General features: G+C 42.8%; 1 protein-coding gene across 1 annotated transcript in view; it reads left to right on the top strand.

Annotated features, from left to right (window-relative positions):
- The window catches only part of LOC121303302 (CUB and sushi domain-containing protein 2-like), a 132,932-nt gene that overhangs the window by 94,600 nt on the left and 22,408 nt on the right, over window positions 1–15,924 (top strand). The window contains exons 16-26 of the mRNA XM_041233893.1: window positions 891–1,029; window positions 2,194–2,381; window positions 3,598–3,786; window positions 4,141–4,257; window positions 4,544–4,759; window positions 5,056–5,244; window positions 5,676–5,845; window positions 6,505–6,661; window positions 7,138–7,329; window positions 8,344–8,470; window positions 9,108–9,117. Coding sequence (XP_041089827.1) covers window positions 891–1,029; window positions 2,194–2,381; window positions 3,598–3,786; window positions 4,141–4,257; window positions 4,544–4,759; window positions 5,056–5,244; window positions 5,676–5,845; window positions 6,505–6,661; window positions 7,138–7,329; window positions 8,344–8,470; window positions 9,108–9,117 — 1,694 coding nt within the window. The remainder of the gene's footprint in view (window positions 1–890; window positions 1,030–2,193; window positions 2,382–3,597; window positions 3,787–4,140; window positions 4,258–4,543; window positions 4,760–5,055; window positions 5,245–5,675; window positions 5,846–6,504; window positions 6,662–7,137; window positions 7,330–8,343; window positions 8,471–9,107; window positions 9,118–15,924) is intronic.

The raw sequence follows: 15,924 nt of genomic DNA, 5'->3' as shown, positions 1-15,924 counted from the left end.
TTCCCTTGCAGTTACCTTGCATAACCACAATATGTTATTTCACCCCTATATTATTGTGACCCACCTGCATGTGCTGGAATAATAAACTACGCAAATATTGGGCATCTCATGAGTCAGATATATCGATCACTTATCATGCAAACATATCATGTTCAAGGAGTAGCTCTCACTGGCCACCGGGGTACATTTGCACAGTAACTGTGCAGTTTTCCCATGTTTTGCACATGGTTATGCGATGCATTTACCAGAGTTTAGCATGGTTTGCAATGCTCTTTCATGATGCTTTGCCATACCTATTTGGGTTTTACAATACTTACCAATGCTTTGCTATTCTGTGACTATGGCAGGTTTCTATAAGGGGGAGCTTCTTGCTGCAAAGGGTCACAGTGCCTCCCGTAGCGGGGCTGGGAATGTCTCACTCAGCCCCAGACAGCGAGCTGCTCCAACCCCCTTCAGACCTGTGCTTTTGTTCGGTGTGGGAAGAGCCGAGCCGCAATGATAAATCACTGCCGTGATGTTGCTTCTGTGTTAGTGTCCTGAGATTTATAGGTTTCAAGTTTTATTGCTGGAGGTCATCCTTTTTGCTTTTGGCAAGTTTCTGTTTGAAACATTTGAAATACATGAATTGGGATAAACTAACGTTACCAAAGCGATTTAACTTGTTTTTTCCTTTCTTATAAATAATATAGATTTAATACTAAAGCTAAGACTTATATAGATTTTTTTTTTAAATCCACATATCAATTTTTGATAAACCAGACCCTTAACCTTGAGAAACGCTGTGTAACTCTGTCGATGCCATGACTAAATGTAGCAGAGTGCCCTTTTCCATGCTGTCTTCCTTCTCATCTGGGTTGTTCTCTTGTCCCCGCCCCCCAATCCCCTCACAGCTCCCTGCGGAGGTCACCTGACCGCCCCCAGTGGCACCATCCTGTCTCCTGGCTGGCCTGGATTCTACAAAGACTCCCTGAACTGCGTGTGGGTCATGGAGGCCCAACCAGGCTACCCCATCAAGATCATCTTTGACAGGTCAGACCGCTCACACTACACTCTTAGGTTAGGTCTTGTGCAGAATGGGCATCCCCTCCTCTTGTGGTTTGAGACTCTTTCCAGCCAGTTTGTGGGATCTGTTTTCATTGCTCAGAGTAAACGCTGACCATGTCTCTTTTGAGACTGGCTTCCCACTGACTGTACAGAAATTCAGCAGTTGTGTATTCATGCACACTGTGAGAGGGCAACAGGACGGCAAATGTGCGACCTGCAAATACAGTTCAAAGAAGAGCATTGGGATAGTCATTTGTGTTCACAGTTTAATAGTTTATTCCACTGGAACTGAATTGCCACCCCTCCTGTGACAAGGGGTGACGAGTTTCTTGCAGTGCTCGTCCATCAAAATGGGCCGCCTAAAACGAGACGTCTCAGAATGCAATTGAATCAAGAAAGAGAAAGAAGTAAGGAAATTGGAAGCTGAGAAAAAAATGTAAATAAGTGCCTGCTCCTTCTAGGATTGTGATTAAACCCCAATCAAGGCAAAGCAACTCCATTAGCAGTAAAGCTGCTCCCAACAGACTGGAGAAAAGCAGCAACACTGGACGGTTTCTACTCAGTTGAATTTGTATTTTTGAGTAGCTTTTCCAGATAATTGGTAACAAAATCAAAATAAGAAACACAATCTAAAAATGCATTAGAGTTAAAAACACTTTGGGCAATGTGGTGGGAGGGGGGAGAAACATAGCTTGAAACTCTTCCATTCTAATGCCGAACATATGAATAAAATCTAAACCTTTGCATAATTCAATAGGTGCTTATGACCTAATCTTCAAACAGCGTGGTCTTTTGGCTACAAAATAAACATGCTCTACGGACAGAGCCAAACCGTTGTTATCCTGCACCTTTCACCTTCCGTAGACCACCCATCTTTCATCGTTGTTTAAATCATTAAACAAAGAGGATTTGAGAAGGTCGCTCGATGTCTCTTGACCGTATGCCATCAAAAGTACTTTTCTAATGACCCATATGGTCCTAATTTAATATTTAAAAGCTTGTACAGACCCCTATGATTGGTTATGCCAGGAACCGTAGGTGAAAAGTTTAAATAGACACAGGTCACAACAGAGATAGCCACGAGCAACCCCCATGGGCGACTATCTTTCTCTCTGCCTGTATCTTTGTATCAATCTGTCTCTCCTGCAGGTTTAAAACAGAGGTGAATTACGATGTCCTGGAGGTGCGTGATGGGAAGTCTTACTCCTCGCCGTTGATAGGGAGCTACCAGGGTACCCAGGTCCCCCAGTTCCTGATCAGCACCTCCAACTACCTCTATCTGCTCTTCACCACAGATAAGAGCCACTCTGACGTTGGCTTCCAGATTCGCTACGAGAGTAAGTCTTGCGGGCCCTTCGCTTCTGAGACCGAGGCTGGGGTTTAGTTTTTGTTGTGGTGCCAAAAGCCTTAAAGAAGTATCCAAAAAGCAATACAAAAAGAAAAGAAAAGCCGAGTGAAGGATGATTGCCAATTTTTTTTTTTAACACAGCATTACTGCTACTTGGCACTTCTTTAAAGACAAAATAGGATCGATGGATTCATTTTGCTGAAATCAAGCATCAAGCTTGGGGAAAAAAAAACAATAATCTCTTGGACCACTTTTCACCAGCACTCACCATTCATTCCTCTGGTTCGGGTGAATCCATTTTAAGACAGGGGAGGCCGAGGGAGAGAATGTGTAGAGAGGTGCTGCTCCCTTCAGTGACTAGAGAACAGGGCTTGTTCTAAACTTACAGCTGCACTGCAATACCGGTTTCCATGGAGATTGTGAGCAACAGCTGAAAACAAAAATCATTGCAGCCAAAGGGATAAAAAAAGAACCTGAAAACCACACTAGGCAATGCAGACCTGTTGCTAGGCTGTGAATCAAAACCCCTTCCCCCCACCACAGTAGACTTTCCATCTGTTTCTGTTTTCACTTCAGGGATTCAGTTTCTGTTGTAAAAGGAAAACACTCCGGTAATGCATCGACAACAGGAGGAACTTAGGTGGTGCAAATCAAAGAGATCAGAGACCTTTAAATCTAAAGTTATCTTTTGAGTTATTTCTCCCTCTGGTTGTGCAACAAAGCCTGGTTTATGCTCTGCATATATCACCAAAGTGGGGATAAAAAATCAGAAGCATGCTGCCCACTGGAGCTCACTGCACAACACTTGTGCTAAATTTAGGCAATTCTCTCTGCTGTTCCTTCTTACTCTTATTAATTGCAGTTTACATGCAGGATTTAAATCTGCAGAGGACCCAGGGGTCCCTATGCAGCACACAGCCTAGTATTTTGTATATCAGGGATTATTTAAATGACTTATTCAGTGTGATCTACAAAAACATTAACCCTGCTGACCTCCTCATTAACTTAACAAGATATAATAAAACATATCGTTGCAGGCAAACGAGTTTAAGGGCAGTAGTGTGAATTAAAATCGACCAGATGTTTAATGTCACGCTGGTTATACATTCCTTAACTTAAAGCAGAGTTTGGAGATCAAATGTAAAGGAAGTCAATTCTCCGGTTCTTGTTCATGGCCCCTGACGGTCATTGTGTTTGTGTTTCAGCGGTGAAGCTGCAGTCGGACCACTGCGTGGACCCCGGAATTCCTGTCAATGGGCAGCGCCACGGCAATGACTTTTACGTGGGAGCTCTGGTGATGTTCAGCTGCGACTCCGGGTACACCCTGAGTGACAATGAGCCACTGGAGTGCGAGCCCAACTTCCAGTGGAGCCGACCCCTTCCCAGCTGCGAGGGTACCTGTCGCATGTTCCCCGAGAAACACCATTCCACATTCAACACGCTCAACTACTCAGTATGAATTTAACAAACATGCTCGCTTCTCATTGTGCCCCGAGACACCTCAACTTCATGCAGTTTAAGAGACAAAGAACAGCGATCTTGCACAAAAATGCATAAGAACGATGTGCAATCTGGTGTGCAATCAATTTACGCACAGTGTTTACAGATGATAAATAACGGTTGCATGCACAATGGCATTAACACATATTTCCTACACAAAACACCCTAGCTGTGTATTCAGAATTAGCATTCATGAATCTGATGAAGCATCCCAGTTAACCCTCCCTTATCTCTCCTCATCTCTGTAGCGCTCTGCGGGGGTTACATCCAGGGGTCAACTGGCACCATCCTGTCTCCCGGATTCCCAGATTTCTATCCCAACAATCTGAACTGCACCTGGGTGATCGAGACTTCACACGGGAAAGGTAATTATCAGCCCTGGTGATGCGCGCTTGACTTTACATTAAGCGTCTCTGATTACTGGGGATTTACACATCAAGCACATTGTAACTATGCATAATAACATTGTCATTATGTGTAAGCACACATGTATTTACTATGCATCTGCTATGTAAATACACTGTAATTAGAGATGCTTAATGTAAAATATTACGACTTTTCCAGGGTTTAATCCCTCATCATCCAGATTCATCAGAATTATTTTTCTTCTAGCCCTCTCAATCTCTCTCTCACTCTCTCACCCTCACTCAGGTGTGATGTTCATCTTCCATACCTTCCACCTGGAGAGCCCTCACGATCACCTGCTGATCACGGAGAACGGCAGCTTCTCCCAGCCCCTGAAGAGGCTGACGGGCTCCACACTGCCCTCCCCTCTCAGCGCGGGGCTGCACGGGAACTTCACCGCGCAAATCCGCTTCATCTCTGACTTCTCTGTGTCCTACCAGGGCTTCAACATCACCTTCTCAGGTAGGTTCTCATAGACATGGCCTCTGGCTGAGCAGGGGGGGCCTGAGAAAGATTAAATGGATTTTAAAATTAAGTATTCCACTGGAAAATCCCATCTTGAATATGCTGTTACAAACAGTAATGTTATAACATAAACCATGTGTGGGTGTATTCACATTGAATCAATTAAGCATGCTTAAAATATGCATCCTTGTTAGTTAAGATACCCGGAGTGAGAGCAGATGACGGCACGGTTGATTTCATGTGCTCAGATGTCTTGTTCTTGACCGGTGAACGGCCCTGTGCTTGCGTTTCAGACTATGATCTGGAGCCCTGTGATGACCCTGGGGTACCCACGTTCAGCACTCGCAAGGGTCTTCAGTTTGGGGTTGGGGACGCCCTCACCTTCTCCTGCTTCCCAGGGTACCGACTCGAGGGCCCGGCCAGAGTGACCTGCCTGGGGGGCAGGCGTCGTGTCTGGAGCTCGCCTCTGCCAAGGTGTGTTGGTAGGTGGTCATGTGCTTTCATTTTGCTTGGCTGACATATAAACAAAACAACAATAATAAACAAAAACAAAAAAACAGAAAGAAATGAAGAAGTCGATTTGATCAACCTATATTTCTAAAGACGATTTCTAAAGTTGAAGGAAAGGAATTGCTTCTGCTAGAATGTGCAAAGCATTTGTGTCATGTTTGATACAGGAATGCAGTGGAATGAACAAATTGATTTTGACAAATAGGTTTGCAGTAGTTATGTCTAGGGCATTCAGATGAATAGGGATAACACAATTATATATATGAGAGAGAGAGAGATAGAGAGAGAGAGAGAGACAGACAAGTGCAATCTGCTTGCTGCCCAGGCTAAGTGTGATGTTACTGCTTTATACTCAGCAGGACAGGGTAACACAAGGCTGCATTTCCATTTCCTTCCTCCACAGCGGAGTGTGGCTCGTCGGTGACTGGGACCCAGGGTGTGCTCCTGTCCCCTAACTATCCCAGCCACTACAGCAACAACCACGAGTGCATCTACTCCATCCAGAGCCAGCCGGGCAAGGGCATCCAGCTGAGAGCCAGGACCTTCCAGCTACAGGAGGGGGACCTGCTCAAGGTAGGGGCAGTCGTTCCAGGACACTGGGTTGAGGTTACTGGTCAGTTTTAGTCATTGCAGCTTTAATTGCTAGTAACCTGGTGTAAAGGTGTGTGGTGTGTGGTCTAAGGGTTAGGGTTAGGGTTGTGTGTACTTGCTCAAACATCTGTGCAGTGGGAGTCTTGAATGTTACCCCATTTTAAACGAGCGCTCTGTCTTCAGAGCCAGTTTGGTTTGTTTCGGGATAAAGGATTAAGACATCACCCTGTGCAAATGAATTTTTAAAATTTTTCCCAAATTGCTGGAAACATTACTCACCTTACAAGGTAGTGTGGTGGGGTGGGGTGGGGTATGGGCAATGAACTTACACAGAGTCCTGAATTCAGTGGACCACAATAATCCTTTAACTGGTGATACACACACACACACACACACATATTTATAAATAATACAGCGCTGTTCACAAATCCCACGTTGTCTCTCGCCGTCTTGTCTTGTCTTGCCTGCCCGAGATTTCTTCCCGGTCCTGGAATCGCTCACTGGTAGCACTCCTACCCAGCAAGGCTTTACTCCTCCTGGAGAGGCACGTGGTATTTGTAATAGACCCATGGTTTGCTTTCTTTCGGCTCCGTTCTCCCGCACCGAACTCCCCTCTCACCCCCTCTGATTTAATCTTGCAGGTGTACGATGGCAGCAATAACTCTGCCCGTCTATTGGGCTCCTTCTCTGGCTCAGACTTGCTGGGCATAGGGCTCAACAGCACGTCAAGCTCTCTGTGGCTGGAGTTCATTAGCAACTCGGAGAACACCAGCAAGGGCTTCGAGCTGCAGTTTTCCAGTACGTGTGCTTGAGCTTCTTCTACAAACCCAGAGTCGAAAGTCTTTTGATGTGACTTTATGAGAATAGATTGTTTGGGTCTGTCTAGAAATGTTATAACCCATGGTTACAGTACAAGGTACCATATTGTACTGGTTGTAATGCAATTTGTATTTAGCTGTAAAACAATCTAAAAAAAAATTACTATCTAAACAGCAGCAGTAAGAATTACTGAATGTAAAATGGGATCCATTCAACTGAGCTAAATAAACCGCAGTATTGCCACTGTCAGGGTAATTAATACAGGAGCCTGCTTTGTGTACCAAGGTTATGAAAATCAAACATCAGACAGAGCCCGCTGTGAGTCTCTTTAGTGTACTTCTGTCTGTATCAATATTGAAAACACCAGGGCAGGATCTGTTTTAATGAGCATTTAGTTCAGTTGAATCAGGGGTTCTTTCACCTGTTTTTCAAGGTGAGTTATGTCTCTCTTCCAGGTTTTGAGCTCATTAAGTGTGAAGACCCCGGGGTCCCCCAGTTTGGATACAAGCTCCAGGATCAGGGACACTTTGCAGGTAGCATGGTCTCCTTCAGCTGTAACCCAGGCTACTCACTGAGGGGGAATCCCTCCATCACCTGCCTGACCGGGGAGCGGCGAGCCTGGGACAGCCCCCTGCCCCTCTGCGTGGGTAAGGCACTTCCGATCCCCTGAACTCGTCCCCTCATCCACTCTCAGTATCACAGTATTTTTGCACAGTATCTTTGCAGTTTTCCCATGGTTACACTATCCGTTTACCCTGATTAGGTTATAGTTTACCCTGGTTTGCCATGTTTATTAATATACTTTGCCATGCTTCTCTGTGCTTTACAATGCTCACCTGTACTTTACAATGCTTTCACTGTGCTTTATTACACTTATCTAGGATTCCGAATAGTTTTGTATTATATACCACACACCCAAGGAGCAGAATATCTGGGCATTTAACACAACTAAAGCACTGAAAGGTACCAACTATAGCATCCCATCTCCTCTGGTGCTAGCCCTGGGTAAGCCATGTTGTACAGTATACAGTGCCAGCAATTCTTGCTCCATGGAGAGTGTTTTTCACAATATAAAGCTATGTCTTACCAACCTCGTGTAGACAGGGTGAAGGAGCTCAGCCCTCACACGCCTTGAGCAGGTACAAGCTAGCACCGTGGATTCCAGGTTCACGTCTTGATTTATTATCTGCAGTTTCCTAGCGGGTGAAGCTGTCTGTTAGAAGCTCAGTGAAAAGTCTGTTGTCTCCAGATGTGAAGATGAGGATGATACATTTTAGTTGAGATTTACGGGACATTTGATGTATGGTTCTGTTTTAATTTGTGGTTTGTTTGTGTTTGAAATGCAGCGCCCTGGGTGTTTTTTTTAATGTTATGAAACATCACTTGCAACTTTGATCACATGGTGAAGGCAGCACCTTGGATGTGATTGATGAACTAACTCCATATTCAGAACAGCAGCGCTTGCACACTCCAAAAGGGTGGCACAGAACAATCTCAGGACGGTCATTTGTCACCAAGAGTAAAAAACAAAATGATTGAATGTTCTCTCAATTTTTATTATGAAACCTGCTTGATTTAATTCCGATTCAGATGAATGTGGACGTGTTTACTGCTGTCTGCTGCATCACCCTCGCTCATTTCTTCTATAATTTGTTTTCCAGCCGAATGCGGGGGTCAGATCCGTGGGGAGACGTCTGGACGGATTCTCTCCCCAGGTTACCCCTCTCCTTATGATCACAACCTGCACTGTGTGTGGACTATCGAGGCAGACTCAGGAAGCACCATCCGGTAAGTGTGTATTCAGTGGGCTGCATATTTACTTATGTTTACGGGGAGGACAAAATAAGTCATTTGCATTGGCTATGCTATGTTTGAACCTTTAAATGACAGGTTTGCATTAGTGCAAGGTTGCGTTTGGACTATTAGGGTTCCAGTATATTGATTGGGGGTTGACCTTTATGTAGGGAATACAGGTAGTGAGAAATGTGAGTGAGACCTGTAAGCAAATAACAACTGCTCTATACCCAATAAAGCCTTTTGAACCCACTTATTGTATATTGAGAATGAACCTCCAGCCTTGCATATGTACTGGGCAGCGTTGCGTGACACGCTGCCCTTGCAGATTCTGTCCCCTGTCAGTGAGATGAGATGATGTTAGGAGCTCTGTAACCATGACCACAGTGTAGCCTGGCTCTTTCACACTGTGGTTAGGATGAGGGCATGTGGTGTGCTGGGGTCTCCGCTAAGCGCCCAGCCTCCACTCGCTTACATATAAAAAGAGCAAGCAGCTTCAGATGTCATTGCTTTTAATTGTTTTGTTCAACCATTGTAATTGGTTCTGGGTTCTGTTGCTCCGAGCCTGAATGGGCTTCTTCATTCTCTTCAAATCATGATACAAGTTTCAACTCAACTCTGTCTGTTTCAGTGAAGAGCCTGTGGGGCTGGCAGAATTTACACACGAACGAAGACATCTGTTCAGTCTGACTAGTCTCGACAAACTCAAAGCACATTTAGGGGAAAAAATATATGTATAATACCATATTTGATCAACAGAACCCAAACGCGCGGAGAAATGTAAAAAGTGAAATTAAAAATGACATTTTAAACGACATACTCTTTTTAATGCATGGGCTGCACTACACAAAAACTAAAAGAGAAATTGCATTGAACAAGTAGATTTCTATTGGTGCAGGACCTTCGTTCCCATATCATTTACAGAGCATTCTAGCATTAAATTGTGGTGACAGAGCGCAGTGGTAGGGCTTATCCCTTCACACAGGGGGATTATGCATTTAGTTAAGGACAAGTGTTTGCGGGTGGAATTGAAATTTACCAGTCCATTTTAAGAAGTTTTACAGATATTATCGCTTCGGCAGTCCTACAACTGACCTTTCAAACGACGGCTGTTTCAATCATTTTAATGTGTTTATTTGCTGTGAAATATGACATGGCGCTTTGCTTCAAATTTAATAGCAGCTTTTATCATGTGTTTGTTTTCATTGGTAAATGTATACAGCTGGGGTTTAGTAATTAACTGCTGATTTACATTACAGGAAGAATTAGTGTAGATACGCAAGTGAGGGAGAGGGAGATGTTATTATACCAATAATGATTAAAAAATGAAACTTAAACACATGCCCAACAGCTGTCACCCACTACAGACAGAATAGCTGCAGGTTTGGGACAAGTTCCGAACCCCCCAGATATGTTATGAAAATCATATGGATGAAAAGGTTATTCCGTGTCCTCCCTGTTTCCAGGTCTCTTTGAGGAGTGGAGGAGAAGCACATTGCTGGATTTCCAGCCCCTCTGTAGTAACCAGCTCCAGACCATTGCAAAGATTTCGTTGCAGCCAGCAGCAGTGCAGCATATAGCAAGGGACGTTTCTCTTCTGTTTCATTTATTTTAATCTGCAGAGGAATTTATCTCTCCTGTATACAAAGCACATGGATGGGGTGTGAAATAAAACTAGGGGGGAGGGCAGCAGGCAGGTGATGTTTTATTAAAAAGGAACAGTGCAGCTTTACTGTATAAAATGGTGACTTCTCGTCCCCACTGGTTAACGAGAGGCATCGTGTGATTAACATCTCAAAGGCTGACCAGGCTAATCGGAACTCTTTTTTGTCATATGTGGCTCCGAGTGTAAGCCATAGTTTTGCTCGTTCCCAATTCGGTAGTGTTTGGGGTTCATGCTTTGTCTTTGTGCACACAACTACTATTTTCAATATGGACCTTCCTCGGTTACCCCCTGTGTTGAAATATCGTTTTTGTTAAAAAGACAGATTTTTTAAATCACAGATCAAATACTTTTTGCAAAATCGTTTGTTGCAACTTGATGGAAAGAGTTTGTTTGGGTCTCTCTATACATTATACAAGCTTCAGATTTGCATTCCCAAAACAGGCTCGCCTCCCCTTGCCAGAAAGCATCCTGTGTCTTAATTTAATCTTAATGGAGTGCAAGCAACACAGACGGAACTTTACAAGAGAAATGTTTTAATGCAGTATAATTCAAAGAAAGGTAACCTAAAACAACACCCATGTTTCCTGTCACTTACAAAACAGCATGTCAAATTAATATTTCAGATGAGCGTGGTTTAGCAAGGAAATGGATGTTTATTTGATAAATACTAAATCATCTTCAGAAATGCTTGGTGTCATTTTTCTTCTTCTTCTTCTTCTTCTTGTTCTGCATCCAAAAATCCTCTTGTGACAAGCGACAGGAGTTCTGGTGGCACCGTTTTGTTTCGCTGACAGGAGAGTAATTCTGCACCCATGATGCATCATGTCTCCATTTGCCTTTGTGGAATAGGTCTGTGAAGAGAAGCTGTCCCAGATCGTTTCTCGACCGAAATGAAAAACTGACACCGCGTGTGTCCTGTGATTGTTTCACAGGTACTTCAGCAGTTACAGTTGGGCACTGCGAGGTTGCTTTTGATTTTCAAAAAAGAAAATGTGTTGGCTCTATAATACCTCTTCAAATGACCTTAGGGAAAAAAAAAAAAGAGAGGTTATAATGGTGACTGACTGCCAGAGAGGGCTCTTCCCATTTGGTAATGGTTGTCATTCTTTTTCAGAAAACCAGGGTTATGGCAATAACCTAACGATAGCATCACTATCCCTTCCCTTTTAATTAGAATACATTATTATTATTATTATTATTATTATTATTATTATTATTAGTTGTTTTGTTGTCGTATTAGTGTCATGGAAACAAATGAATGTTAAGTAGTTGCATCTGTGTGTGCTCACAACTGTATAATAGCAGAACCCAAACACAGTGCGGAATCTCATTTTCAAAAGCTGTTTATCTACAGCATGATTGGTCACCAAAGAATACTATTCTGAAAGCCAGACAGCTCCAGTCAGCTCCCTGTCAGATCAAGGTTAATTAAAACCTTTTTTTTCCAATTACTGTATACTACAGTATGAGGTTTGCATATATATTCTTTTGATCCCATCTTGTGCAATCAATTATTAAAGATCATTTGCAATTCATTGGAAGGGACTGCTGTTTTAAAAAGCAGTTTTGCCAGGCTATTTAATAAGCCTTGTGAAGTTCAGGGCTGACTGACAAGGGTTGTGCTTTGTGTTCTTTGTGCAGGCTGTACAGCTGCCATTCACGGAGCCACAGTCTTAACAAAGACAGCTGAACCGCGACCTCAGAAAACACCTGCACTTGCTGTGCCTCAGTTTGTGCTGCAGGGCGGTGCTTTAGTATTTAGTGGCAATTGCATTATCATTAGGAGTTGACAGGCTTATTTTTACCAGTTGTGAAGCAAATAAGATAATAAGACTGCATGTGCCACCTGCAAATAATAACAAACGCTGTACATGATTATTATTATTATTATTATTATTATTATTATTATTATTATTATTATTATTATTATTTCATTGAAGTCTACTTTGCAATGCAAATCGTATGTGTCATAACCCAACATTGTGTACTTCTCTCGACTGGCGCTAGATGGCAGCATCAAGAATCATGCTGCTGTATAGTCCATTATGATGCAGTCTGCTGGGCACAAAGGCAGCAGTATTCAGAGAGGATGGTGTTAGCAGGTCAAGAACAGGCATCGCAGGGTTACGGAGGCTGTGTGGTCTGGTGGTTAAAAGAAAAGGCCTGAGTCCCGGGTTCAAATCCCGGCTCACTCACTGACTCGCTGTGTGTGACCTTGAGCAAGTCACTTGACCTCCTTGTGCTCCGTCTTTCGGGTGAGACGTTGCTGTAAGCGACTCTGCAGCTGATGCATAGCTCACACACCCCAGTCTGTAAGTCTGCTTGGATAACGGAGCCTGCTAAATAAACTAATAATAATAATAATAATAATAATAATAATAATAATAATAATAATAATAATAATAATAATAATAATAATAATAATAATAATAATAATAATAATAATAATACCTCACTCTCCTTTCAGCTGTGGAAGCTGGGTGAGCTCCTCCTGTGAGTGAGTGGATGAAAGACTTGGGGGAATTGCAAGTTGTAAATGGTGCTATACCTTGTTGTATCTCTTGCTAATGAGCCAAGCGCTTGTGGCCCTTTCACTGTCGGTGGCAGTAGGCTTGCATGAGTGGATTTTTAATGCTCCTCTCAAATCAGCAGGGTCCCACAAGCAATTTGAATGTCATTTTTTTTTTGTGCACATGAGTAGGGTGATGAGAGGTGATCTGTGCAGACTTTGCAATGTTTAAAGAGCCAGGACCCCCATGCGATGCTTAGGAGCACTTTGATATAAAACGGCATTGAAAAATGGATGAGCCTCATGGATAAGTATTATAGATTTGCTGAGAGGCGATCGCGAATCTGCTGATTCAGGCACAGATTTTAAAACAAAGTGTATTGAGATTACCATCAATAATGAAGCAAATGTGCTGTCATGACGACAGAGGTGGGAGGGTTCCAGTGAGGTCACAGAGAAGGGACCATGGCTACTCTGCTATCTGTGTGGGAAGTCAAATTACATTAATAATGTGTTCAGTAAGTGGCCAGAAAACATCCAAGCTGATTAAAAAGCAGTGCAAGTGTCATGTGACTGCAGTCATGCTCTGCACTAAGAATAGACCACTCAAGGTGCTGGATAATATATAACAAAATTATAAAACTAATAAAATAAAGTGCTGTACTGTAGTGGGTTTGCGAGCTGAAATGGTTTAATGTTTGCACTTTTCAAATATCTTGCAGTTCATTAGTTGAGATAATAGCTTTTTTTAATGTATTTATTTTTTGCCATAGTTGTCTGAGCACAGCCACTTACAAACATTTTGCTTTCAAACAGTGACAGTTTTGTTGAGCAGTAACAATAAGAATTCTCTGAGCCCGACTGCAGATTTACAGTCAGCGTTTTTTATTTGAATGCAAATCCTCAGGCTGAGCTGCAAAGAGTTCAATATGCATGTAGAAAACAAGAGGATTAGTGTGTTACCACTTCACACAGGGTGCGCGGTAAACTAGCAGCTGAGCTGGGTCAAGCAGTGTCCTCTGTCTAATGCAAAATGTTAGCTTGCACAAATTCAAGGGTTTGTGATAATGTGCCATTGAAAGAAATCAATTAGACTCATTTGAATGTGCATGGAGATATCTCTCCTTCTCACTCACTCACTGACTCAGACACGCACACAGTCACCATATAATCCTTCACCTTCAGCTCTACGTGAATTTTGATATTTTTCTATGCGCTGTCTTTACAGCGGAAACGCTTATCTCTGATATGAATTAGTCATTCAGCAGACGCTTTTATCCAAAGCAACTTCCCGAGACTAGGGGGTGAACTATGAATCACACCTGCTGCTGCAGAGTCACTTACAATAGGAACTCACCTGAAGGATGGAGCACAAGGAGGTTAAGTGACTCACTCAGGGTCACACACAGTGAGTCAGTGGCTGAGCTGAAATTGGGAACCTCCTGGTAACAAGCCCCTCTTTTTAACCGCTGGACCACCAAGCCTCCTATGATTAGTCCTCTGAGCTGCAAGCACCCCACTCGCTGGGACGTCCTTATGGCAGCATTGTGCCAGATTACAGCAGAAGACAAAAGAAGGCAAAGGGTTCAAACTTCATGCACAGATAGATTAGGTTTCGGGTTCCCTTTACAAAGCGCCCCCACAGGTTGGGAGGGAGATAAATCACCAAGAATCATTCTGTCTCAATAACGTAGTTTTAGTTTTAGTTTTGTAATTAAACAGGGGTTTGAACTCTGAAAATTATGAGTCAATTAAAGACTGGAGTAAATGTTTTGAAGAATAAGTTGACACTGTCTCTTGTGGTATACCCATCATTACTTCTGGAACTTTGTTTGAATCACATAAGCGACATACTGACACAATATATGTTAATTTACACTACAAAATAAAGGAAATTTACTACCACATATGCGACTAATGCCTCACATTTGAGCAGTGCCCAAGCCAAATGTCTGTCATTAATAGCAGCCATGCAAACACAGTTCCTTAAACATAAATAGAAGATGCACAACAGCTGTAATTACTAGATAGCACAGTATTTATCTCAATGCCGGTAATTATATGGCTAGTTTATTAGAGTCTTGTCCTAGTAAGTGCTTGACAGCTCCCTTTCCGGATGCAAGCTGCTCCTGTCCTCCATTAGTGCCCCACGGTGCTGTAAACATGTCCGAGAGTCCATTAGTCCGGGTCTCTATGCCAGGCTTTTAATCGTTGGGGTGTCTGAGCCTTCGTAAGTGCATCCGAAATCATCCGGATCATTTGCTTGTTAATTCTTTCTGTTTCTCTCCCACGGCCAAATGAGCTCCCCTCAGCGCATTACATTTCCAATGCCCTTCGCTCGAAGAGCGACGAGGTAGCGGATAACAGGATGGTTGACTTTTGTGCTTATTTGTCACTTGAAGTCAAAAAAAGAAAAAAAACAATCGTGTCCGTTCAAATAGCGCTTATTGTCAAATTGGGCTTGCTGGTTTGGGGTCAGTTCGCTCTGTTTTGATATTATAATGACTGCATTTGTAACTGTTTTATAAGAGGCTGCACAGACTAGAAGATATCACAGATCATACTCTATGCTGAGCAAACAGGGTGAGAAAAATTGAGAGCGAGAGAGTCTCAAAGACTGCAAGCACAGACAGGGAGACTGGTTTAAAACACAACTGAGATGTGTTCTCAGGTAAATGTAATGAGGGACTTTGATATGCGAGTCACGTGATTCTAACTGTGTCACTTTCTGAGATTGTCCCCACGCAGTTCTTTAAAGTGGCTTCATCAAATGCAGCAGCACTGTAACTAACTTCATGTTCTTGTTACATTTTTATAGTTTATTTTCAGATTTCCTGAGTATCTTAAAAATGAGTGTTTAAATATTGATGAACTTACCCACCCATAAACTCATGCCTTTGACGCAATGGGTTCCTACTGCTGTGTTTTAGTCTTATAGACTGGTGCTGATTCCTTTTTAATATTAGAGAAATCTCAAATGGATTGATGACGGCTCCAGGTGGATATGACCTCCTGCATTTTCATTCTGCAACTCTGAGTAAATATTCAGAACTGGTTTTAGTGAGGCTTTTAGTGAATATTGTTACAGCTGTATTGATTTTTGTTATGTCTTTCATTCCTGCTAATTTCATCCTTCCCCTGTTATGGAAACACGAGCTTCGCCCTTTGCTTTCAACCACAGCTGTTCCAGTCAGTCTTACGTTGGTTCCTAGCAATGCTATTTCCGATTCATCTGGAAATGCAATATTAACTATGCCATGCAGTAATGCACTG

This window comes from Polyodon spathula, chromosome 32 (assembly GCF_017654505.1).
Source record: "Polyodon spathula isolate WHYD16114869_AA chromosome 32, ASM1765450v1, whole genome shotgun sequence".
NCBI lineage: Eukaryota > Metazoa > Chordata > Actinopteri > Acipenseriformes > Polyodontidae > Polyodon > Polyodon spathula.
This window is presented reverse-complemented; position numbering and strand designations above follow the sequence as displayed.